This window comes from Anser anser (assembly GCF_964211835.1).
Source record: "Anser anser genome assembly, contig: HAP1_SCAFFOLD_631, whole genome shotgun sequence".
NCBI lineage: Eukaryota > Metazoa > Chordata > Aves > Anseriformes > Anatidae > Anser > Anser anser.
Window position 1 is genome coordinate 1 of NW_028153806.1, and position 25,895 is coordinate 25,895.

Genomic DNA, 25,895 nt, shown 5'->3' on the forward strand with positions numbered 1-25,895 from the left:
GATCGTGAAACTGTTTCCACTGGGGTTGAGGAGGAGTGACCTACTTCCTGCAGTTGCAGCTGCTTCATGCTTAGGGGAGGCCCGGTCCTTGTCCGCAGAGAGGCTGAGCTTTTGGGGACGTGCATTTCCTACAGACTGTGCAGTACTGAAGGTTGGCTGCCTCCCAGAGTGGCAGCTCCACAACTGGGCAAAATAAGGTCTATCCTTTGCGTGTTACATGTCTATTTTTTTCCCCTGTTATGCTGTGGAAGTATTTTGAAAGTTATATTTATTTCTGATAAAAGAAATGCCGCGTGTGACTCAGGGCCTAGCAAAGCGCTTCTGTAGGTAGCGAGGTTCACCACCGATTTACAAATGTCCCTTCTGGAATCGTTTGTGCCTCCTGGACTGAAGAGGCCTTTGTTTTGTTTTACCTCAGGATCCTGGACATCTCGTTTAATGTTCTGCGACACATTGAAGGACTAGATCGGCTTACCCAACTTAAAAAACTCTTCCTTGTCAACAACAAAATCGCCAAAATTGAGAATTTGAGCCACTTGCAGCTGTTACAGATGTTAGAGTTGGGATCCAATCGAATTCGGGTAGGCTTGCTGTACGGGATGTTAGCTGAAGAGTTTTGAGCTCTTTGGCTTGGGATTAGCCCTTTCCAAAAGTGCAGTGCACTGACTTTTACTTGCAATTTTGCTGTTTTTATTGTTATAGCCATTTAATGTGTAATTGCTTGTTTGCTGCGCCTGCTGAATTCTTTAATTATGTATGCATGTAGTGCCTGGCTACTAAACTACTATTGATGAATCTCTCTTTAATGCATCCCCTGTGTGCGGCCTCTTGCAGATGACAGTTTCCTCTTGATAGAGAGCCAAGCCTATCAAAACTAGCAGTTACTGCTTTCTCTTACCTTCCTGGAGGCTGGCACTGTTGAGTTCAGATGTAGTTGTAGTTTCAGATTCGTATGTATAATTGATAATTCTGTTAGTCTCCCTCAGGAAAAAGATCTTTCTTGACTTTACTCTGAAGTGCCTCAAAAAACTGATGCTCCACTGCTGAGTGCTTTATCTTACGGTTCAGTTAGTGACCTCTCCAGCTCTGCTGATTTAAAGTCTGTGCCACTTGAAGGGAAGCAGTTCTGAGTAGTCTTTGCTCTCCATAAGGCACGCTTTTCCGCATCTTGCCCAGTTCATAAGAGAATTGGTGAAACAGCCAACACAAAAGAGCTGCAATGTGCAAAGTAAACAAATTCTTTAGAAACTTCTTCGATGATGTATGTTTTAGAAAATAATGGTTACAAGTGAGCATTTTTCCAATCTGAAAATTGTATAAGTTGACACTCCCCAGTTACAGTCACTGAAAAACTGTTTGTTATGCTGAAGGAGCAGATGAAGAAAATACCTGTTTGTCCTCTATATTGCAACCATTGTGGAAGCACGCTTCTCCTTCTAGGAAAGAAGGAAACAAAAGCTATTATAAACAGCCTTTTAAGGCAGAAATGGTTGCTGCTTTTATGAACTGGAAAAATTTCATTTTTCCCATAAAGCTAAACTGGACTGACTTCTCTATCTAAGAAGTTATTAGTTTGGAAACTAAATTACTTCTGGGAATAAATCCCAAGTGGGAGAACATCAGCCAAATAAGCAACTAGGAACCTTACAGATTGCATAGGCTGGGGAACGTGACCTAGAGGGATGCAGTTTGTGTATTCAGAAATGTAATAGGCTAAGCACACTTATTCTTTCATTTCAAAAGCTGGGTTAAAAATATTACATTCCATATCTGAACATCATTATCGCGTGGGGAAAAAAAATCCAGCTAGATTTCTGTATGGACACTTAGGTGGTATATTGCCACCAGTGTTATCAAGCCTAAAATTATATTTTAAAGAACAAGGTTGCACTTATTTTACATGTATTTTTGCAGCACTGAGACTGTGCATGTTTAAAAAAAAAAGTTATACTACTGTGTGGGTAACACAGCTAAATTATTTTTACCGTTTATCTGTTAATTCTGTTCTGGCTTCTTCAAACAGCACTGCTCTGTGCTTCTGGCTGCTTTACTGGAGTGAGAAACCCGGTAATGTCTAGGGTAGGCATGAAAAATAACATCTTGTCATTTGAGGACGCCTAGAACTCTTCTGATAGTTTTCTGCCAGCAGGATAGCCTGGCTCCATGCTGTATAGGTGGGCATATCCTTAACTCTGTAGGACAAAAGCCTATGGGCTGTCTGTTCAGGCAGCGTTCTTGGTTCTGGGGTGCTTGATAAGTTCATACCCTGCACATGAAAGCTCCTGCAGTAATGCTGTCTGAGTTGTTTTGCTGCAAAACTCTAACCTCTTGGTGCACACTTACCCTGGAGTCTGTCATGACTTATTAAGCACTCATAGCTCTGTCCTTTTTATGTGAATGGTGAGGAAACATAATTTTATGCCTGAGCTAATGCACTTTCATGCTTTTCTTTCCAAAGTTGGACTGAGGCAACTACGAGGCAAGCACTTTATTTGTTCCCAAGTTTTTTTCCTCATGCCCATCTGTTTCATACTCTCACTTAAGCGTGGCTTTTTTATAGCTTTAAATAGCTTTTTTTTCTGATTATTTCTTCTCAATACCCTCAGAATCACAAGTATTTCCTCCTCAGGGCTGGGGGAGCTACCAATGAGAAACAAATCTATTATTTTCTTGCAAGGCCAAAGCAGGGGTAAGTCCACAGGCTAGAAGGAGGGTGAGTCCAAATATGAGCTGATAAAACAACTTACATTGAATCTGTTGGCAATTCTGGGATAGAGGTTGAAAAGATTCTTTCCTTTCCAGAGCTTACCTGTAATGCGTTGTGTGCACTTGTCCCTCTTCCTCTGCCTTCCCTTGCCCAGAAGCGTGTGCACGCAGAAAACTACGTGGTGCTAGGACTTGGTGTCCTGTCACACCAGCACTGTTAGTCTCTGAAATCGCCAGGCAAGAAGGATGGGGAAAAGCTGAGGTGTCACGAGCTATTTAACCACAGATGCACAGCTGTGTGTATATCTATATCCATGTTGCTGCTTTTCTGTGAGCTGAAATCTGTTTTTAAAATTCCCATCTTTTTAACAGCACCTTTTTTCTTTGATTTTTTTTTTTCTGGCTGTCCCCTGGGGGGAAAAAAAAAGCATTTTCTTTCTTTTTACAGGAGCCTTTTCTAGATCTATCCTTCTCCCCTTTTCTTGCCATGTCTTTTTTTCTCTTCTCTTCATGCTTTCTGGTGCCCCTTCCTTTGTAAATAAAGAATGGTTCGTTTTGATGCCTCACAGAGGTCTTTTCTCCCACTGACAGCTGAGCTCGGGACTTAAATTTGTGCAGTGTGTATGTTCTGTCAGTAGTGTGTGTATTTAACAGGTATATATCGCTTAAATTGGTATGTGTATGTTCTGCCGGTAGCATGAATATATAGTCTGTAGTTAAATGTATTAAAACCTTGTGTCATGCTTACCTAGATACACCCATCAGACAGTTAACCTTGCTTATGACAGAGAAACTGAGACGTGGAGCAGCTTGGCTCCGACTGCTTTAATCGTTGATGGTCAGGACTAAATTTGGGAATTACATTTTCCATTCCCAGAGTCTTTCCATTCACCGGTGACAGCTACTCTTGCTTCACAAATGAGTACCTGTGCCCTGGAAGCGCCTCATGCCCAGGGAATGTCCCCTTCAGTGCTCCTTGTGCCTGTTCGTTCTCTTCCCTGGCCTGGACGGTGGTGGCAACAGAGGACAAAGTGATGTGACAGTGACGTGACCCCTGCTGAAAGTCCGCAAACAGTAATGCTGCGAGCCAGCGGTCACAGGCCGAGGCTCGCTGTCACTGCGCTCACCCTGCTCTTTGAGGGAGGCCCTACCTTGTGCACAGTTTGTGTTTGGAACCGGCAGGCTTGTCTTGCAGCGGAGTGCAGCTGCACAGGTTGAGGCTAGAAAATGCCAGCCGCACCTACAGGCTGCAGTTTTGCATCCCAGCAACGCTGTCTCCTTTGGTCATTTTGCAGGCAATTGAAAACATTGACGCCTTGACTAACCTCGACAGCCTGTTCCTTGGAAAGAATAAGATCAGCAAGCTCCAGAACTTGGATGCACTGACGAACCTGACTGTGCTCAGCATACAGGTACTGATTCTGCTCCGTATCGTTACGTGTTGAACAACCTTGTTACGGGACCAACCTTGTAACTTACAGTAAGCTCTGTGGAGTCAGTGGGTCTCTGGTGTCTGGGTCAAACTGCTTTATTGGAATAGAGTGAGATATTTTGTGCTGTCTTTTCTTGTCCTTTGGTACTAAATGAGATTGACACTGCTAAAATGATAAAACAAATGCTTGATTTTCCTGAGAGAGGACAGGAAACGAATGTTATCCCCCTACTCCCTTCCTGAGGTACTGCAGAGTAACATCAAATGAGTTATGCCAGGGAAGTGCACGTAGTGGCAGTGGCTCAGTGTCACTGCCTTCTGCCTGAAGAGGGGGGAAATGTGAATAAGCTTGTGCTGAATGAAATGTGTCCTTAATGAGCTAGGGGAATGTCCCAGCCTTTTCTAGAGGGTGGAATAAATACATGACAAAGCGAGTAGATTCTGGTATCCCTTACAATTATTTCTAAGTGTTACTTGCTGTGTGTTGCAGTACCTGTAGGCATCTTATTTTATAGGATTTACAGAGCTATATATAGCAGTGTGTATCGTGACTAAAGTCATGCAACTTCCTTTAGGACCATTCCATTAAAAAGACCTACAAAATGAATGCTATCAATGCATAGACTTGTTTCTAAATAGACCAAGTAGAAAATTTTCAGGCTACAACTTCTGATGGGAGAGTCAGGATCTGACTCTACTAAGCTTGGAAACTCTGGCTCTTCTGGAACTTCCTTGAGCACAGTGGCAGAGAGATCCAACAAACTGAGTGCACAGGATCAATGGGAAGCCAAACAGGCTATTTTCCCTTCCCATCCATGCTTCAGAGAAATACTTTTCCTCCAATGACTCGCGTATATTTTGTGTTTTTAGAGTGAACTTTAACTGCTGTTACACTTTCAGAGTAACCGTCTGACCAAGATTGAGGGGCTGCAGAGCTTGGTGAATTTGCGTGAGTTGTACCTCAGCAACAATGGCATCGAAGTCATCGAGGGACTGGAGAACAATGTGAGCAGGCCAAAAGCACGTCTGAACTGTTGCCCTTTAGGGAGCTTTTGTTCCTCAGCTTCCCCAGTTACACGTGGGGTCCTCAGTGTCTTGAAAAGACCAGGAAGATCCAAGTATTGGTTATCTAAAACTATTTTACATTTATGAAGCTCCTCCAGATGTTCTGGAGCAGATTTTTTTTTTTGTGACTGGCAGGTGGGTGTTGGGAAGTTCAGGGCACGTGGTTAATGGAGCAGCCTGGTGGATCTTGAGCAGTGGAAAGACTTGATAGCCACTGCTGGCTGTCTCTGCAGCCTTTCAGACAGCCATCTGTAGATAACTGGGTCCTTTCCGATAGGAGTGGAGCTGGAAGTGAAAGGGGCAAGCCATGGCATGTGGCTTGCCATTGCCCGTATACATTTCTAGATTTCTGGATAGGACTGATTTCACGGGTGTGTGTAGCATTTTCATTCTCACCCAACAGCAGGTGGCACTGTAGGAGAGAAGAGAAATCTGCAACTTGGTTGATTGCATACAAGGCAGAAAAAAACTTTCTCTAAACTATTGAGCTTCCTGCTGCAAAACGTTTATTCAGCTCTACTGCTCAGGAGGACACTTCTGATCCAATTTTTAATGGATTTCTCTTAACATACTATGAGGAAAGCTTACTTTTTAGGTGCCCGTGGCTGGCAATTGTCATTCAGCCAGTAGTTGCTTTCATTTTTGCCTCATGGCTTCTGGAAGGTCAGTAACTCGGCTTAATTAAAAACAGTCTTTCTTGCTATATGTAGACAGTGAGAGTACTTGTCGTGCTGCCTTTAAACAGCTGGCAGTAACGCATCATTGCTTCTAACGACTTTCAACTCTGGCCTGACAAAGTAAGACAGAAAAGATGAAAGGAAATCCAGTGTAATGTCTTTTTTTTGTTTGTCTAGAACAAACTCACAATGCTGGACATTGCATCTAATAGAATCAAGAAGATTGAAAATATCAGTCACCTAACGGAGCTGCAGGAGTTTTGGGTAAGTGCAGGTGGAACTGTTCCCTGAAACATCTGTGCACGGTGAGAGAGACCCCTCTGATGGGGAGCAGCAGGAGGGTGGTGTCTGTCTTGGGCAGCTGTTGTGAACTCTTTCTGGTGACTGTCTTTAAGATTTTGACAGTCTGTGCAGATAGAGCGTAATGATTCCCCCTAAGGAAAGAGTTAAGCCTAATGTGATTTTTGCAGGGCTCTGATTAGTGGTAGCAAGCCTATCCCTACCTAGGAAATAGGCCCTGCCTTCATGGTTGTGGTGGTTATGAAACAGCCCTAGTGTGTCCTATTTTTGCAGATCTCATCTTTCTTTAAGTCAGCATGACTGTGTAATGAGAGAAGCTGATACTGGCTCACGGCTGCACTGGAACACAGTATCGGTTTAGAGCAGACTTGATATGTTCATGTTGTTATAAATATGAAGCAAATTAAACAGTCTCTGGTTTACTTCCATTCCTAGGAGGCAGGTAACTGTTAGGGTTGCTTTTGTTATCTTTGGTATCCTGAGCAGTGAAGCCCTTTGCCATTCATGAGGCTGGTGAGCATACATTTAGAGACTCCCCACCTGAAATATTGGTACTCTGACATCTTTTGGTAGCTGTGTACAAATCTGCAGAAGGAAGAGCTTCTTTAGTCCAAGGTCTTGACTATAAAACCATCTTTGTCAGGAACACTGGCAGTCCCAATGATGAAGCAGTTTTCTGTCACTGCAATAAATGGAGAGAGGCAGCTGTAGAAAATAGAGCTGCTTACCACACAGCAAACAGGGAGCACAAAGTTTCCAGTTGACTGTGAATGCCCGATGTGAGGAAGAACAGTTGTTGAGGGAGGCCATTTGATTTTTTTTTTTTTAAAGGTGGTGTTTTTGTAGTAACTGCCGATGTGTCCAAAACCAAAGCATGGCTGTAGTCTCTAGGCTGGGCAGCATGTGGCCACCATGCACACTTTGCTTCCTTGCCAGACAGTTGAAGCATTCATCCCCTTGCGTGGGAATTCCTATCCAGTGCAAACAGTGAGGCAGCTCCTGTACTTACAGGAGGAGAAGCTGAATCAGAGAGCTTGGTGCTTTCTTTGGAGCACAGAAGCAGTGTTTGTAAGAAAACGAGGAGGTAAAGGGAAGAGGAAAATGTCACTTCGCATCAGTTCAGGGCCTTCTCTTCCCACCCAAGAAGTCATGGAAGTAAAAATAGATACCACAATCAACGAAAACCTTGACATGAAGGTTTCCAACCCTTAAATGAACAAAGTATGGACTGGAATAATACATAAAGAGTTGGTCCCGGTGTTTTGCTGTGGCTTTCCCGTCAAAACCAGTCAGACTAGATGTGTTGTCTTATGTCGCAGGTCACCTGCTCCACTCTACAGACTGTGTAAGGAAGCTGGTGCTGGTTAGCAAGGCTTGGAGTGTGAGAGAGAATGCGGAGGGCGCAGGGGGAGAAGGGATGTGTAGACGGGGACTTCTTACCTGTACTTGAAGGTTGTACTGTCACTGGGTGGTACTCCTCTTGAGCAGCCATGGTTTGGCTAGGTTCCTGCTAACCAGGCTTCGATGGAAGTATTTGTTTGTGTGAGTGTGCGCTTCTGTGCTCTGCAGATGAATGATAACCTTGTGGAGAGCTGGAGTGACCTGGATGAGCTGAAAGGGGCGAAGAACTTGGAAACTGTTTATTTGGAGCGAAACCCTTTGCAGAAGGATCCCCAGTACCGGCGCAAAATCATGTTGGCCCTCCCGTCTGTCCGGCAGATTGATGCCACGTTTGTTCGATTCTGAACCTCCTGCTGCCCTCTCTCCCCTGCCCTCCTTGGAGAAATGTCCCAATTGGGTTTTTTATCCACTTACCACTCCCCAGGTCTTCAGTACGCTGACACTCGCAGAGCAAATGGTCAATAAAAAACACTGAATACCAGATCTTGTGTACAATGCACTCATTGTTTTTGAAATGTTATTATTATTATTATTAAATCTTAACACAAGAGACTTCCTTGTGCTTGTGTCTGTTATTTATATGGGAGGCTTCGGCAGCGACTGTTTGCCACAGACTGGAGCATTTCTACTTGAAGCCACTTGCTGACTTCTGTTGACTCTGTGACACCTTCAGATTAGTGATGTCCTTGAAAACATCACTGTCCCAGATCCAGACTCAAAGGAGGTTTGTAAAAATGTGGAAAGACAGTGACAGTGTTAACACGGGGAAGAATCTGATAAAAATGCTCATACAGGTCATCAGATCAGAGTGCTAAATATCTGTATGTAAAACTCTGTGGAGTGTGTGTGTGGGGGGACAATTCTATAGCAATTAGTTTTTTGAAGCACAGTTATGACGGAGAGAAGTCTGAGCTATGGAAAGTGTGAGGATGTACGTGGCTGGATGAGCTGCCTTCAGAGAGCCACTAGCAATATAGCATCTGTGTTTAAATGTAGAGCTTTAGACCAAGCCTAGAACTGGAGAAGGAGTTTGAAAGAATGAGGTTACAGGGGCTGTGGGCTCCGCTTGGGGAGGTGAAGGGATCTAGCCTGTGTTTTCGGATTTTTAATTGGTAGTTATGATTTCATTTGCCTCCTGATTTCCCAGGGTTTGTCAGAGCAAAGTATGGTAGATGGCAAGGCACGTTGCTCCTTCCTGGGCTGAAGTCAAGGCTGCCTTCGCTTTCAGATTTCTTCCAGAATAGGGCAGTGCTGGATGTGGCCTGCAAGCTAGGCTTTCAAACCAGCTCCTCAGTGATAACTCACTTTCTGAAGTGAAGCTGGAAGCTTCCATGGGCGTTCTGGTTTTTAATAAGAATGAGTGGACACACTCTAGAGGAAGACGTTGATTTAGTATGTCTTAAAATGTGTTTAATCTTGTAAATGCTCTCAACGTCCCTTGGTAGAAGTTCTCCATGAAGCCCACCTGCCTGGACTGCAGTTTTGCCAGCATCAGCTGGGAGAGAAGTAAGACACTGCTCTTCCTTTGTAAGGGCTTGTCGCTGACGCAGAAGGAGAGGGTGAGATTACCAAGGTGTAGTGAAAGCTGTTTCACTGCCATGCAGTCTGTCATGGTTACTTGTTCTCTGCTCAGTGACTGCAGCCATTGTCAAACTGTTCCGGGCCAGCTGCAGCAGGCTTTATTTGTGATAGGAGTCCTGAAGTGCTTTTGTAAATACAACCTCTTACAGCGTTCAGGAATTGGTGACTGCAAGATGATTGTTCGGGTTGGACTGTTCTGTGGCCACTGTATTTGGCGTTGTCTTTTTATTGTCATTTGTTTTTTAGGAGTACTAAATCCTATTATTATTGATGTTAGTGTGTTTATTAATGCCACTGGACAGCAAGGTGAGGGTTTGGTGGCACTTCATTACAGCCAGTATTTGCACTCAAGAAATATGAACCGTGTCCTGCTTCTGCTGAATGTGGTGATGTGGCAGTCAGCCCTCTATACCTGTGTTTGATCTGGGCAACTGAACTTCATTCCTTGAATGTCCGGAGAACCTGCCTGGAAGCACTTGCCATCTGCCAGTGTGTTTGTCTATCAGCTATGTCATTGCTCCTGGGGATAAAAGCTGTGGTGTGGATGTTTTAACGTGTCCTGCCTGTGCTGATGCATGGGCTGAGAGAACTGAGAAAGTGGAAGCTACTCGCTCTGCAGCCGACTCGGGAGATTTTGGCACCTGCTCAGTTTTTGCAACTTTTGTCCAGTGAACCTGTGAGGTACCTGGAAAACATTTCGTGTGTGGTCTGTAGCGCTTGTAAGGAACATAGCAATGAAATATGAAAGCTGCTCAAGGGATATGTAAGTTGGTTTGTGCTGTGAGGTCTCCAGCCCCAATGCAAAATTCAGTCTGTCATCTAAGATACGTATCCCTTTCCTCCATCAGGGATTGAACAAGAGCCGATAGCGATGGGGGGTTGGTGCTAGCATGAGGTGTGCTGCCTGACAGCCTGAAAGGTTTTGTTGAACCACTGCCCATCAGAGCTGAAAGTCTCACGGTGTTATTGTCAAACCACAGAAAAATACATGAGGAAAAATGACATGTACTGTTTGAAAACTAGCTCTAGGGCGAGCAAGAATGACTGAACAAATCTAATTTTCAGCTCATTCAAATCTGAAGTAGATTCGAACTTTTGGAAGCTGGGAGTGAATCCTTCCCTCTTCAGCGTGAGACCAGTGGCATTAAACAGGGCAGGGTGTTCTCTCCTCAGGGAGGCTGTCTCCATTTGCAGGCCGCTCGTGCTCCGTGCGGATTGTGATGCCGTGGAAGCTTCGGCCGGAGCCGGGGGGTGGCATCTCCCAGCTGTGCCCGTGCTGGGCTTGGGACGGGGTCACCTCACCCACCTGGGTGCCCGCGTTGGAGCTGCTCAGCTCCCCTTGTGCTCGCGGGAGGTTTGGGAGATTCATCTTGTCCTGAGGCAGGTGTGTGGGGTTGGGGGGAGGAACTGTCTTCTGCACCCCGCAGTGGCTGTAAAAGCAGACAGAGACAACCAGCTTGCGCGTGGGCACCTCTGTCATTCAGTGTCCCCGGGCTCCCTCACAGCTGCTGCCTCCTCAGCCAGCTCGCGGGGATGTGGCGCTTGTCCCCCGCCTCGCTGGCATGTCCCCAGAGCTCTGCCGCGTCCTGTTTGTTCAGGGCCGTTCAGGTCCCCACCTCCAGCTCAAACAAAGGCAGGGCCTGCGCCGAAGGAAGGTGCTCGCAAGCCTGTCCCCCGGCTGTACCCCTCACGCACACGGTCCGGCCTTGCCCATGTTGAGGAGCGACTAAAAAAATGCTGGGTTGAAGCACCTGGATGGGTGGGTGACGCTTCCCAGGCCCCCGAGGAGAAGCAGGACCCCTCGCTGTGTGACGCTGTGGGAGGTAAGGGAGGGAAGCCACGGGTTTTCCAGGCATCTCCCTAAGGTGTGGGGCACCAGCTGGCGGGGCAGGAGACACAGCCCCTGCTTCTCGGAGCCTTGTGGTTGCTTCCCCAACACGAGGGCCCGATCCTGAACTGCTGTGGCAATCGGCTGGTATTTTTATTGATGTCTGCTGGGAGCAATGAGCAGGTCCTGCACGTGAAGGGGCTCTGCTGCAAGGTGCTCCCGGGAGCTGCTTCTGGAGCAGTTTGCTCAGCACAGATCTGTGTGTGACAAAAGGGCTGCTGGCTGTGATGGGGGCTTCTTAGGGGGTAGATGGGCCCTGAGCTTTTCAGGATGTTAGGTACGGGATAATGGGGGTGCTTCCTTGGGGAGGTTTCATGCTTGGCCCTTGTCTCCCCACCTTGCTTTTGGCCATGGCAGTGAGGTGCATTTGGATAACGAGCGCTTGCCCCACCGTGCTGCTTGCTGGGGTGCTTCTGGTGACAACTGTGGGCAGCTGCTGGGTGCATGGGCTCTGCTACAGCCTGAGATGAACCAAAGCAGTAACCAACTGGCTCTTTAGGCCATGGGACTCTCTTTGGGAAACCTGGTCTACTGGGAGCTGATGGGGTTCATCTGTTGGAGGAGGGGAAGAGCATCTGCAGTTACAGGGTGTTGAAGAGAGCTTTAAACTAAAGCTGGCAGGGGAGGGAAACCTCATTGCTAGCTCTTGTTCTCAAGGGGGACGTCAACTTCCCAGATGTCTGCTGGAAATATGATAAGGCAGAGAGGAGACAGTGTAGGAGGTCCCTGGAGCGTGTGAAGGATAATTTCCTGACGCAGGTGGTGAGGGAACCGACTGCAGTCTTGGACAGAGTGATCGTGAAGAGTTTTTGATCTTTGGTTAAGTAAGGAAGGCAGTTAGTGGAACTGCTACCTTGGATTTCCAGAGGGCAGGCTTTGGCCGGTTCAGAGACCTGGTTGACAGAGTACATTGGGAGGGGGTTCTGAAAGGCAAAGGAGTCCAGGAAGTCGGGACTTTCCTCAAGAATGAAACCTTGAAGTCCCAGGAGCAGGCCATCTCAATGCCAGGAAAAAGGCTGGCAGGGGAGAAGAGCAGCATGGCTGAACAGAGAGCTTCTGGAACTCAGGGAGAAAAAGAGAGTTTATGACCTCGGGAAGAAGGGGCAGGCAACTCAGTTTTTGTTGAGTTCTCCCTTGAGTTGTGCAGGGAGAAAATTAGAAAGGCCAAAGCCCAGCTGGAACTCAGTTTGGCTAGTGCAGTAAAAGATGATACAAATAAATATTTTATAAATACTTTCATAAATACATCAACAGTAAAAGGAGGATTAAGGAGAATCGACACCCTTTATTGGATGTGAGGGGAAACAGTGACAAAAGTTGAAGATAAGGCTGAAGCACCTACTGCCTTTTTTGCCTCAGTTTTTATTAGTAAGGGCAGTTGTTCTCCGGGTACCCAGCCCCTGAATTGAGAGACAGTGACAGGGAGCAAAATGAAGCTCCTATAATCCAATGGGAAACTGTAAGTGACCTATTACATCATCTGAATATTCACAAGCCTATGGGGTCAGATGGGATCCACCAAGCGGTACTGAAGGAGCTGGTGGAAGTGCTAACCAAGCCGCTTTCAGTAATTCACCAGCAGTCTTGACCAGCTGGGGAGGTCCCAGTTGGCTGGAGGTCCGTGAGTGTGACGGCCATCTACAAGGAGGGATGGAAGGAGGACCTGGGGAACTACTGGCCTGTCAGTCTGACCTCAGTGCTGGGGATGTTAATGGAGCAGATTACCTTGAGTGCCATCACATGGCACGTACAGGATAAACAGGTGATCAGGCCAGTCAGCATGGGGTAATGAATGGGGTCCTGCTTGACTTACCTGGTCTCCTTCTATGACAAGGTGACCCACGGAGTGCATGAGGGGAAGGCTGTGGATGTTGCTTACTTGGATTTTAGTAAAGTGTTTGACAGTTTCCCACAGTGTTTTCCTGGAGAAACTGGATGCTCATGGCTTGGATGGGCGTACAGTTTGCTGGGTGAAGAACTGGCTGACTGGCTGGTCTCCAGGAGTTGTAGCGAGTGGAGTTCAATCCACCTGATGGCTGATCACAAGTAGAGTTGCCCAGGGCTCAGTACCGGGGACAGTTTTGTTTAGCACTTTCACCAGTGACCTGGACTGAGGACAGCTTTGCAGAGGGACCGGCACGGGCTGGCTGGCTGGGCCACATCCAGCCGCACGACATCCAGCAAGGCCGGGCAGCGGGTGCTGCGCCTGGGTCACCACAACCCTGTGTAGCGACACAGGCTCGGGGAAGAGTGGCTGGAAAGCTGCCCAGCAGAAAAAGGACCCGGGGGTGCTGGTCAACAGTCACCCGAGCGTGGGCCAGCGCTGTGCCCGGGTGGCCAAGGTGGCCGACGGCATCCTGGCCTGCGTCAGAAACAGCGTGGCCAGTGGGACCGGGGAGGTGGTTGTCCCCTTGTGGTGAGACTGCACCTCGAGCGCTGTGTCCGAGTTGTTGGACTTATTCCTGGTGGCGAGCTGAGCGGGGTCCTGCCTTGCCCAGCTCGCGTGACAGGCAGGCAGGAGCTCCAGGCTGAGGGCCTGGTGGAGGAGCCGGCAAGGCTGCACACACCTCCGGCATCAGGACCCTGACACCACCGGGGCGCTCAGCCCTTCTCCTAGGCCTGGAGCGCCTCTGTTGGCTTCTCAGCACCTGGAGTGGCTGCTGGCATGAGGGCTCGCCATGCAGCGGAGGAGGACCTCGGATGATCCCCACAGCAGTCTGGTAGGACAGGACAGCGGCGGACGAGTAGCCTGCTATGGGAGCCTGAGCGAGGATGCTGTGGAAATCTCCCAGGTGGGTGGCCATACCATGGGGTAGGAGAGGAACCAGGGCAGCTGTGAACAGGGCAGGTTTGCCAGTTTGTTCTGGGACAGTCCCCTGCCCTTCTAGGTAGCTAGCAATCCAGCTGTTTGGGGACTACCAGCTCTTATTGCTGTTGATGCCTTATTTCCAGGCTGGCAACACATCCCTGGGTGAGAAGAGCACGGCCAATGTCTTCAGCGACGGCTGCACAAGGATAGGTGAGGGAGAGAGGCTGATCTTTGAGGTCTGTTTCCTTTCATCGTGGCGAGAAGGCAGGGGCTGGATAGGCTCCCCTGTTGGGCTGAGGAGGATGGGGAATGTCCTCCATCTTCACAGCTGGAGCTGGTGGCAGCATGGCCTGTCGATAGCAGCTGATCCCTGGCAGTCTTCAGAGCTTCAGCCTGTCCCTTATTAGGGTCTTCGAGCTTCCTGCCACGAGCTCTATCTTCCTGCTGCAGATTTCGTCCTTGTGTGGGAAACAGTCCCCAGGGAGCTGAGCGGGCAGAAGGGCAGCCGTGAGAACAGGGCCTTGCAAGAGAGATCCACCACCATCCACAGGACCTGGCGGAAGAAGTTCCTGGACAAGCTCCATGCTGCTGGCCTCCACATGGAAAAGGTACCCAGGGACCTGACCTTCTCCCTGCTGCATCAACCCTTGCTCAGGGATGATGGCATTGTGCCCTGGCCCCAGTAGAGCAGCCCGGGTTTGCGGGAAGCCAAGCAGGAGCACGTGGCGGGACCTGATGAGGGCTCCATCCCAGTGGGCTGGCTCCCGGGGGCAGTGAGGGGTGGCTGGGCTGATCCTGACAGATCCTGCAGGGACCTGTACCGGTGCCAGCAGCCTCATCCCCACCCGGGCCTCCTCTCCCACCAGCACACGGCCCGCGTGGAGAAGAAGGTGGTGCACTACCTGCTGCTGAGCGCGCCCTGGAGTGTGCTCTGCTACTATGCTGAGGAGCTGCAGCTCCGTGTGCCGTTGCAGGTAAGGCCAGGGTGCCTCGGCACTCCGGGTCAGGGGACAGTGCCACCAGCACTGCCAAGTGCCCAGGCATTGTGCTGCACCCCACGGTCCCACGCTTTGCTGCCATCTCCCTCCCTCTCCCTCCTTCTGAGACGTTTTGGCTGTGTGTGCTCAGGCGCTGCCCAACCAGACCTCCCACTGGTCAGACAGAGTGCTGCGGCGGCTGGGCATCCCCAACGCCATGGCCCAGGAGGTCCCCAGCCTGCCACTGGACTACTACACCTGCCCCTTCAAGGTCAACAAGCTGCAATGGTAAGCACCCCAGGAGAGGCTGCGCAGGCCATTCCTTCCCTCTGCCCGTGCACAGCACAGCCAGGAGCAGCAGCTCCTCACCTCCACCAGCATCCTAGGGCCAAGCTGCTCCTCTGTGCAGGTTCCTGGGGAGCGACAAGCAGGACACCTTCTTCTCCACAACTCAGAGGCACCAAATCGTGAGCACCAGGGGCTGCCATGGTCCCCTTCCCTGGTCCTGGGTGGGCTGGAGGGTCTGGGGGAGCAGCTCTGCAGGCAGGTGGCACAAACATGGAGGGTGTCAGATGTCCCCAGATAGGTTGATGTGTGTAAAATACCACCGATGGGATAGAAGGTATGGGTAGAGACCCTCCTGCTGCTGGTCAGTATTTGGGAAAGGGCATGACAACGTTTCGGAGGATCAGGCTTGGAGGCGAAGAGTCAACGGGTGGTGGGGACCCCAATCCATGTGGCTGAAGCCCCCTCCCTGCCTCGTCCTTTCCTCCGCAGCTCTACGAGATCCTGGCCACCACGCAGTATGGCTGCTCCAAGGAGCGGGAGGTGGGGGTGGACCGGCTGCTGAGCGAGGGTGTCTTCGCTGCCGCCTTCCCGCTGCACGAGGCAAGGCATAGTCCCAGCCCCGGGGCTCCCTGACGGACCCACAGCCCTGGCCGGGCCTTCGCCCATGTCCCCCATCCTCGTAGGGCTCCTGCGAGGCCCTGCCGGAGGGGCCAGCCTCTGGCAGCCCCAGCCCGCGCCAGGTCCTTTTCCAGTACTGGGCCAACTGGAGGAAGTGGAGCAAGTACCAGCCTCTGGACCACGTCCGCAAGTACTTTGGGGAGAAAGTCGCTTTCTACTTCGCCTGGCTGGGTGAGTGCCACCGGCTCCAGAGCAGCCCTCAGCTCCTGGATGGGGTCCCCGGATGAAATGTGCTCATCCCTGTGCACTGCCTCGGGTGGGAAACCCTTGGTGGCCTGCCAGTCCTGGTCACCTTCAGCCCTTCCCCAGCACCTCGGGGCTCCTCCTGGGTCTCTCCTCCTGGCCCCAGCCTGCTTTTGCTGGAAGCAGAGCGATGCCCACCTTGGTCCTGCCTGTGTGTGGTTGCAGACTCTGTCCCAGGATGTTCTCCAGTTTGGAGGCACCACAAGTCAGCCGTGACACACATATCTAGAGCCTCAAGTCCGTGTTCAGGTCTTCCAAGCCCTGTGTGGCTTTAGGCTGGTGCTGGGCTGGGTTTGGGCAGCACTTGTCCTCGGGGACTGCGGTGGAGGCCGACAGGACTCATGCTGCCTGTCCCTGCTGCCCGCAGGCTTCTACACGGGATGGCTCTTGCCCGCTGCCGTGACGGGGACTGTGGTGTTCATCGCAGGCATCTTCCTGGTGTTCAGTGACGTACCTGCGTAAGTGTCCCCACCTCCCCAGGGGAGAAACGGTGAGAGTCTGAGCTGAGCCCTGCTGCATGCTCCTTCCCTTGCCTGCAGGCAGGAGATCTGTGAGAGCAAAGAGCAGTTCCGGATGTGTCCGCTCTGCAAGTCCTGCCCCTACTGGCAGCTCTCCGACACCTGCAGCACTTTCATGGTGAGGTCCCGGCTCCACAGGGGAAGCACGGCACCAGGGGTAGAGCTCCATCCCTGCGGTCACTCGTAGGGCCGGGTTGTGGGATGCCCGCAGGGATTTGCCCTCTTCACTCCTGCTAATGTAAGACCGTGTCCCTGGGGTGGACATTAGGCCGTGTCTCCAGGATGGACATGGTGGATGTGAGACCTTGTCCCCATGGTGGACAAGAGACCATGTCCCTCAGGTGGGCTGGGCCACGTTAACCAGCAGCTCCCGCTGCCCTGGCCCGGCCCTCATGCCCGCTCTGCCCACAGGCGGGCCGTCTCTTTGACCACGGTGGGACCATCTTCTTCAGCATCTTCATGTCCCTATGGGCAGTGCTGTTCCTGGAGTTCTGGAAGCGGACAAACGCATCCCTGGCACATCGCTGGGACTGCTCTGAGTTTGAGGACATTGAGGTGGGGTCCGGCCCTTTGCAATACATTCCAAAACCATATGGACAAAAGCCACCGGATGCCTCTGATGCCTTTTCCCCCTCTTTCCCAGGAGCGGCCCCGGCCCCAGTTCACTGCCATGGCTCCCATGACGATAATAAACCCTATAACTGGGGCAGAGGAGCCGTATTTCCCCAAGCGCAGCCGCATCCATCGGATTGTGGCTGGTTTGGTGGTCATTATAATGTTGGTAAGATCACAAGGGCTGGAGAAGTGGGATGTGGTGGAATGGGATCTGTTTGAGGAAAGAGCGTGTGGATGAAGGTGGGGATGGATGCGTGTCCTCTGGCTCTTCACCAGCTCAGCCCTGGAGCTCCCTCGCAGCTCCTGGTGCCCTGGGATAATAGTGGAGTTTTCCTTTGATGCAAGCTCTGATCCCTGCTCATACACAGCGCGCTGTGTTTGCAGATTGCCATGGTGGTGATGTTCGTGGTCTCCATTATCCTGTACCGGACAGTTGTTGCCATCCTCCTCTCCAGCTCAGGGTACTTCTGGTTTGTGGCTTCGGTAAGAGGTGGTCAGAGCTGCTCCAGGCCAAGCGGATGGGCTTGGTTTGCCAACTCATTTGCCGCACTCTGCTGTGTGTGCTCTGCCTGCTTGCTTCCCCTGTAGGCATCGCGCATCGCCAGCATCTCCAGCTCAGTGGTGAACCTCTTCTTCATCCTCATCCTCTCCAAGATCTATATTTCCCTGGCTCATCTCCTTACCAAGTGGGGTAAGCTGGTTAGGGTCCTGCAAGCTGGACGGAAGGAGCCCTTTGTAATGGCAAAACACCAAACCCAACGAGCTCGGTGCTGGGACGCAGCCCCCCAGTAGGGGCTGGCTGATGTCAAGGGGGAAGCTGAGTTGTGTGAAGTAGAGGAGAGCTGGGGAAATAGGACCTTAGGTGAAAAGTGTTTGGGCTGCAGAAAAAAAAAAAAAGTGAGTACAGGGGTTCACTTCTGCTCAAGATTTTTTTTTTTTTGGGGGGGGGGGGGGGGGAGTGTTGTATGAAGAGTTTTGAGCTGACTGCTGGGGCTTGGGGGAGAAAAGTGCCTGGAATATTTTTACCATGTATAATGTGGTACACAGCCTGTTTCTGCTGAGAAGCGGGAATGAAGTTTATTTTTTTGGTGCAAAGCACACGGGTGTCTGGACATCTTGGGCTGACTTTGCGGGTAAAGCAGCAGGGTTGGGGCCGGGGCGCTGAGGCTCTGTTAGCACTGAGCGAGTCAGGGTGACGGCCACCATGAGGCAGGCAAGCACCTCAGAGCAGCGTGGGGCCACATCCCTGTGCTTCCCCCTGGCAGAGATGCACCGCACCCAGACCAAGTATGAGGATGCCTTTACCTTCAAAGTGTTCGTCTTCCAGTTTGTCACCTTCTACTCCTTTCCCATGTACATAGCCTTCTTCAAGGGCAAGTAAGTGGTAGGTTAACGGTTGGACTGGAGGACCTTGGAGGTATTTTCCAACCTAAAGGATTCTATAATTTGATGATTCTAAGGCCCGTGGGGGAAGAAGGGCCCTTCCCGCTCCCTCTGGGACCGCTGGGCTCTGCAGGGCTGGGCAGGGCGGCCTTGCAGGGCTGAAGGGCCTGGAGTGCTGCTGCCACCTCAGGGGGAGCACCATGGTGGGAGGATTGGGCCCGCCGGAGGGCTGGGGGACCCCCTCCTTCGGGGACACCACCGCCAGCTCCCTTAGTGAGGGAGACAACGGGTCCAGGTCTACCAGACCAGGCCCTTCGCTCGGTGACCCCTTTCCACAGCCAGCAGCAGAGCAGAAGGTGGGGTGGCAGAGGGTGGGCTGAGCCCCCGCATCCCCCGGTGATGGCCCTCATGGCCCAGGGAACAGGGCGGCTGGAGGGAGCTGGGATGCCCGCTCACAGCTCTGCCGTGGCTCCCACAGGTTCGTTGGCTACCCTGGGAACTACCGGAGCTTTTTGGGCATCCGCAACGAGGAGGTGAGCGTGGTGCAGGGGGCTGGTGGTGATGTCGGCTTCGGGGCCGTGCCAGGACACGGCACGGTGCCTGTGGGGCATCCCTGAGCTGTGCTCACCCAGCAGGATACATTCCCCTGGCTGCCAGCCTGGCCCAGGCCGGTGCTCACCGTGGTGACCCCATCCCCTGCTCGGGGTCTGGGTGCTGGGTCTCCCCCTGTGCCAGGAGCTGCGTGCTGAAGGACCCCCCCTCTCCCCGCAGTGCAGCCCAGGTGGGTGCTTCATCGAGCTGGCCCAGGAGCTGCTGGTCATCATGGTGGGGAAGCAGATCATCAACAACGTGCAGGAGGTGGCCATCCCGTGAGTACTGCGGCAGCAGCACCCATCGCGCACCCTGTCTCAGGGCAGGGCAAGCCCTGAGCGGTGCGGAGGCTCCTCTGGGGGGTGCTTGGCCGGTGCCAAGGGACACAGCCCCTCTTTTCTCCCCAGGAAGCTGAGGTGTTGGTGGCACAAGCACAAGCTCCTCTCCACAAAGAAGAAGGCCGTCGGGGAGGGTGGGCCGGTCCCGGTGGAGCAGGCACCCTGGGTGGTCAACCACCAGCTGCTGGCCTTTGAGGGGCTGTTTGATGAGTACCTGGAGATGGGTAGGAACCGGCCCCGCACCCGGCCATGGGGAGGGGGAGAGCACGGCGCCAGGCTGTGCAGTCCCAGCGAGGGGAGCCCCTTTCCCTGTGTCCGCCTCCTCCCTGCTGGCCTGGGTTAAGGCACAAAATATTCCTCTGGGGCTGGGCTTTACGCTGGAGTCCAGCCCGAGTCCCACCTCAAGCCCTTCTTGGGGGCTTCCAGCTCTGTGCCCACGTGGGGCCTCGGGGCTCGGTGAGGCTCTCGCAGGTGCCTGGAGCTCTGGGCTCTGCTCAAGTGGGAGCAGTGGGAAGGGACTGGGAGACGCTGCAGTTGTCGCTGCTGCTCTCAACCTGTCCTTCCTCTCCTCCTCTTTTTCCTTCCAGTCCTGCAGTTTGGCTTCATCACCATTTTCGTGGCTGCCTGTCCCCTGGCACCCCTCTTTGCCCTGCTCAACAACTGGGTGGAGATCCGCCTGGACGCCCGCAAGTTCGTCTGTGACTACCGGCGGCCCGTGGCCGAGCGGGCACAGGGCATCGGCATCTGGTTCTCCATCCTGGAGGTCATCACCCACCTGGCTGTCATCAGCAACGTACGCTGGGCAGGGGGGTGGCGGTGGCAGCGCTGAGGGGTTGCAAATGGAAAATCAGGGAAAAAAACTCTGTTGGCTGGCTCAGTGAGGAGGGCGGGTCTGCCTTTGCAGAGGTGCGCTTCCTCTGGGACAGGCAGGCAAAAAACTCAGAGCCGTGGGGCAGGGCGGCAGGGCTGGGGCCTCCCCCAGCTGCGGGACTTCTGCAGCACCTCTCCCTCCCCCCAGGCCTTCCTCATCGCCTTCACCTCCGATTTCCTGCCCCGCGTGTACTACGAGTACATCCACGACAGCAGCCTGCGTGGCTACGTGAACTTCACCTTGGCCTACGCGCCGTGGGACTTTGTCCAGCAAAGCAACACCATGTGCAGGTGGGAGCTCCTTCCCACCTCGGCTTTTGGCTGCTGCCACCTCCTTCCCAGCAAGTATTTCGTTCAGCACAGAGGCCGTCAGCCAGGTCCAGGCTGTCCGCCTGCTTTCCTGAGGTGCTCATCCCAGGGTTTGCCCAGCACGTGCCCATGGGCTGGGGCAGGGCAGGTGGTGTGGAGGCAAGCAACCTGCCTTGGTGACTCCCCCGGTCCCTCCCCACCCTTGGTTTAACGTGCCTGAGTGTTTTGGAGCAATGACTTCAAAAGCTCTCCAGCTGTGGAGAGATTTGCTTCACCAGAGGAAGAAAATGTCACACCCTGTCTGGGGAGATGGCCAAAAGTGCCCCAGGGCTGGGCTGCCTGCTGCTCAGCCCTCTGCCGCGATCACATCCTGCGGTGACGCGTGATGGTGACGCCAGCCGCGGGGCGGGTGGGTGCAGTGATGGCTGCACGTGGCTTCTACAGGTACAGGGCGTTCAGAGACCAGGACGGAAATTTGACGTTGACCTACTGGCACCTGCTGGCCGTACGCTTGGGCTTCGTCATCGTGTTTGAGGTACCAGCGCCAAGCCCCGCGGGGAGACACGGGTGCTCGGTGGAGCTGTGCCAACCCCTCCGTCCCTCTCGCTTCCAGCACGTGGTTTTCTTTATTGGGCGTGTGATCGCCTGCCTGGTTCCTGACATTCCTGAGTCGGTGGAGGTCAAGGTGAAGCGCGAGCGGTACCTGGCCAAGGAGGCCCTGGCTGAGAACAAGGTGTGTGCAGCTGCCTTTCGTGCTGGTTCTGTGGTACCTGTACGGAGCTCCAGCACCTTCTGCGAGTGCAAACAGCAGCTCCCTTTTTCCATGATTCAGGTCCTTTTGGAGAGACGGGAGGCAAGAAGCAAGGCCAGCACCGCGGATCCAGCAGCAAGCAGGGACTGGGAAACCGAGCAGGTTGAGGGCAGCTGAGAGCCGCAGCGTGCCCCAGGACCACAACCTGCTCCTCCTCACAGCAGCGTGGAGCCGTGGGGCAGCATGCCGGCCGGCCAGCCCTGATGGGCTGGCTCAGGGCAGCTCTGCCACACGGACACCAGGGCTAGGCTGCTGCTGCAGGCGGGGAGGGAGGCAGCCAGCTCTGGGCATTTGTCCAGGCTCATTGCGTTACTACGAGGGAACTGCCCCGTGGCGTAAATGAATTAAAGGTGGCCGGCCACACCGAGGTCCTGGGCTGGTAGGCCTCCCTGCTGGTGCTCAGCTAGCAAAGGCAGGCTCTTGCCTGCAGCTGCTGCTAGGCTGGTCAGCACAAGCACCGGTTGACTTGCCCCCGCCTGGGGTGAGTCGCGGTAGGGCTGCCTGGACTGGCTGTTGCTTCTGCTGTCTCCTGCGCCGGGTGCTTACCGTAACCGCAGCGGGAGGGTTTGCTCCTGCCACCCTAAGTAAGTAGGTAAGAAACAGCTGAGCTGTGGGAAAGCTATGGGGACCCCACGCGAGGGTGGGAGGTGTGCTGCTACCCTTTGACATGGGCACCATGGGGGGAAACAGCCCCTGAGCAAAGCTTTGCTTCTCAAGAGCAGCAGCTTGGCCCTGGCAGGCGGGCACTGGGCAGGAGCGAGAGCTGCAGAAGGCAGAGGTTCTCATCGGGGTGGGCAAGAGGGACTGCAGCTGCTGCCTCCCTCTCCTCCCCTGTACCAGCAGCAGCCGTGGCATCACCTTGCTGGCTGTGAGCACGTGGGTGCCTTCCTCCACTGCTGCTGGGCGCTGCTCTCACCTCCCCTCAGACCAGCGTTCTCCGTGCGCATCCCTCCTCAGCAAGGGCACTGCCGCAGCAGAGGCTCACACGTGCAAGCTGGGGCTCCTCAAGTTGGGCTGAACCCAGCCAAGCAGGGGCTGCCCTGGATCTCAACCCACCGGTAGAAATAATATCCGTGACACTCCAAGCTGTTTCAGGTTTTATTTTAGAATTTATAAAATTCCAGTGTCATCCATACTCATGAGCCTTTTTACATGTTTGCATATAGTCTCCAAATTCCAAAGTTAAGGCCAAGGGATCATTGCTATGGAAACGTACAATATGGAAGACGTCAGAGAGGAAATGGACACATGCCACAGTCTGCTGCGGAAGGAGGGTGGTGGGGGACAGTACTAGGTACAATCACTTCATGACCTTCTTTAGAGTGGAGGGTCGGGCTGCGGGGCAGACCCAGACAGTGGCGCCCCAAATGTAACTCAAGCCTAGCTGTGCAACTGGTGAGGGCAGGGGGGCATAAAGAGGAAGGGGGGGGTAGGCTTGGCGACATAGGACAGACCTAAGCTACAGGGGTATAACCATTTTCTGACAGACACAGATGGGAGGGTGTCACCCTAGTTCTGTCTGCCCCATCCTGTTAGCCGTCTCCCGGGGGAGGCAAAGCCACCCCATCCTTCAGGGGAGCTGGGTGCCCTGCGGCAGGACGCAGTTAGCTTCAGCCACATCTCGAATTTACAGAGAGCACTCTGAGATTTTGGTTCAACTTCTGCATAGCAGCCTCTACCACGAGGAGCTGGTGGGGGAAGGAGAAGCGTCAGCACGTCAGGCCTGTCGGACAGAGCTGAGGGTGCTGGAAAAGGCAGGAACGCTGGGCCCAGCCTGCCAGAATTCCTGCCTTTGCCCCATAAGCAGCACTAGAGAAGAGAGACTAGGGACTCCTGCTTGTCCAAGAGCTGAAGCAGCTGGGCTAGAGGAATGGCTCAGACTACACCCTTCTGTAGGACAGAGGCAGGGAAAGGAGGGAACACAGGGACTCCCTGCCCCCTGCCTCCCTCCACAAAGACACGGTTTTCCTCTTACTGGCTGGAGAAGCTCGGGCACAGCTCCCTCAGAGCAAGCCATGGCAGGGCCCAGGCACAAGCAGCCCAGAGTATAGAGCACGGATCACCCTCTCCAGCCCATACAATGGAGGCCTCGGGGAGGGCTTGACACATGGCACTGTCAGCCCCCTCGCTTTCAGTTCCCCTGTTCCATCAGAGCAGAAGCCTGACTCACCGCCGCTGCAGCCAGGGGCTGCTGCTAGGCTGTGGCAAAAGCCTTGGGGCCAAGCCCGGTTCTAGCTCAGAAAATCCTGCGGTCCTCTCCCATTCACCGCCTGCACGACCGTGACCGCTCTCAGCTTCCCTTCAGAGGAGCTCCCGCAGCCACTCCACAAAATGCTCCTCTTGCTTCTCCTCCAGGGTTCTGCTCTGGGTGCCAGGGTGAGAGTTGGAGCAGCTGCTCACCCACCTACGCTGGGAGGCCACCATCATACTGACTTTTGAGGTAGAAAGAAGGCAACAGTAATTGGTGTCCCTACCGTTCATGCTTAGAAGCTGCAGGGCTCGCAGCATCGCAACAGCTTCTCAAGGCTCCGCTTCCAACCAGCTTCTCTTGGGCCACGCCAACCCCAATCTGTCCCATCCAGTAACGCTGCCACGTGCTGGCTCACCTGCCTGCCCACACGGCTGTTGGGAAGGGTGCGCAAGGGAACGCGGGGAACTAGGAGTGGGGTCTGTCGTCACGCACTGGAAGACTCATCAAGCGTGCAGGCTGGGGCTGTGCTCGGTGTGGTGCGAGGGAGCGCCCGCCACGCACTGCACTCCGAGGTGTTCACCTGACCAGGGTAGCCGTACTTTGTTCTGGTCCCTTCCATCTCTGCTGCCTCTACAGCCTACTGAAGGTTTTGTTCCTTGAAAAAGTTAAGTTTCTGACCTTTTAGATTATTTTAAGCTCTCCCCACAGTCAGCTATCAGCATTAAATGAATTTTTGGCAGTTCAAAGGAAAAAAGTTGATTGCACTCTACAACGGTAAGGTAAGGCCTGGGATAAACACAAAGGAAAGAGGGCAAACGTTTTGGCTTTAGAAAGTCAAGGAAATTTATTTCCTGAGGTCATGAGACAGGAAGTAGATTCCTAGCCACAGTAAAGGAGGTCTCCTAATGAAGGCGAGAATGCCTAGTAAGACATGCTCAAGAGAGCAGATTTTTCTGCTAGCGCTTGGGAAGCTGTAAATCTTAGCCACTTTGAGTCAATTATGAAGTTTCTAACAAAAACACACACATTTAGTGTTTGAATCTGACTGGAAGTCTTGTTCCAAAGAAGAAAAGTATATCCATCAAGAGATGAGAGTGAATCCTAGCCATGGTGATAGCTGAGGGGAGCGGGATGGGGTCTAGCACTCCAGACACCATTAGGAGACCTCTTGGGGCAATTGACTTGTGCTCCAGCCGCTGGGTCAGATTTCAGACAGGAAGTATTTGTGGCAGGTTAGTGTCAGGTCAGCGGGCTGGAGGAGATGTTTCTGCTTCCAGGTCATTATCGTTTGGGTCCCCAGGGAAGAGTCTTGGGGGCGACTTGAGCCCCAAAGCTGGGGAAATCTTCAGAACTGCTCATATCAGGGGCCTAGAGCAAACAAAAAGGGAACAAGTTAAGCTCCTGCCCTGCTGTGAACCTGTACAGCACCACTGTGCTAAGCAGCATTTCCTGTGTCCCATGGGCAGAGACAAGGAGCGAGGGCTGAGCAGGATCATTACGTCCTTTGGACTGCTCTAGGTGGACAGTTGAGCCTCCAGAGACGGCATCAAGGATGGTGCGGACAGAAGCACACAGCAGGTGGATCAGGGGCTCTGAGAGCCCAACCGCGGTAACTCGGTCGCTGGAGCAGGGTCAGGCCACCGGGGCAGCTGAGAACAGAGCTGCCACGTGCCCCAGTTCACTGCTCCCAGACAGAACACAGCTACAGACACTGAGCTTGTTCTGTGCTGCGGCAGAAGTCAGAGGTGCCAGGGCCCCGTGGCAACCCCTAAAACCAACATGACCTGGCAGGACACTTTCCGGTAAGGACTCCCCGTCCCCAGCAGCCCCACTGTATCCACCACAGGCAAGGTGTTTGGAAGAGGAGACAGCAGTGCTTTGGAAGCTGGAGGCAGAGCCTAGGCTTGCCCTCAGCTTGCCCAGGCCACACGGACCAGGACGGCCCCTCACGGCCTTCTTCTCTGCCACCAAGGAGAGAGGAGGGAGAGCGCTCTGTTTTCCCAGTTGAAACGGGAGGGCCAGACCCCAGAGCCAGCCCTTGGCAGCGCCACACTCCCCGTGCCCCCGTGCCCGCAGCAGAAGCAGCACTCACCTTTTCATTGTTGACAGTGGCCCAGGGGGCATCTCTCACCACAAAGCCCTTGGATGGGGCCTTGGACTCTTCATGGGAGGAGGGCTTCATGTACACCTGCATTGCCTCGTTGTCCACCACATCTGCAAGCTG

General features: G+C 53.0%; 2 protein-coding genes and 1 long non-coding RNA gene across 3 annotated transcripts; 2 read left to right on the forward strand and 1 right to left on the reverse strand.

Moving 5' to 3' along the window:
* Positions 1-404: 404 nt before the first annotated feature.
* On the forward strand, positions 405-8,133 carry LOC310891421 (uncharacterized protein). Its single transcript, XM_083853684.1, has 5 exons — positions 405-581; positions 4,002-4,118; positions 5,039-5,143; positions 6,058-6,144; positions 7,750-8,133. The coding sequence occupies exons 1-5, from the start codon at positions 552-554 to the stop codon at positions 7,924-7,926; spliced, it is 516 nt and encodes a 171-aa protein (XP_083709810.1). The 5' UTR covers positions 405-551; the 3' UTR covers positions 7,927-8,133.
* A 104-nt stretch (positions 8,134-8,237) lies between these two features.
* On the forward strand, positions 8,238-22,708 carry LOC310891420 (anoctamin-7-like). The gene is made up of 24 exons (XM_083853683.1): positions 8,238-10,985; positions 13,656-13,842; positions 14,003-14,069; positions 14,310-14,467; positions 14,726-14,833; positions 14,988-15,124; positions 15,246-15,303; positions 15,614-15,724; positions 15,808-15,973; positions 16,413-16,503; positions 16,585-16,681; positions 16,975-17,118; positions 17,207-17,344; positions 17,563-17,661; positions 17,767-17,869; positions 18,444-18,555; positions 19,040-19,094; positions 19,333-19,430; positions 19,560-19,714; positions 20,078-20,283; positions 20,509-20,651; positions 21,114-21,204; positions 21,283-21,402; positions 21,502-22,708. The coding sequence occupies exons 2-24, from the start codon at positions 13,729-13,731 to the stop codon at positions 21,595-21,597; spliced, it is 2,667 nt and encodes an 888-aa protein (XP_083709809.1). The 5' UTR covers positions 8,238-10,985; positions 13,656-13,728; the 3' UTR covers positions 21,598-22,708.
* Positions 22,565-25,895, reverse strand: LOC310891422. Its single transcript, XR_014577566.1, has 2 exons — positions 25,764-25,895; positions 22,565-25,039 (listed from the first exon to the last, which is right to left on the reverse strand). It is a non-coding gene; the product is annotated as an uncharacterized lncRNA (long non-coding RNA).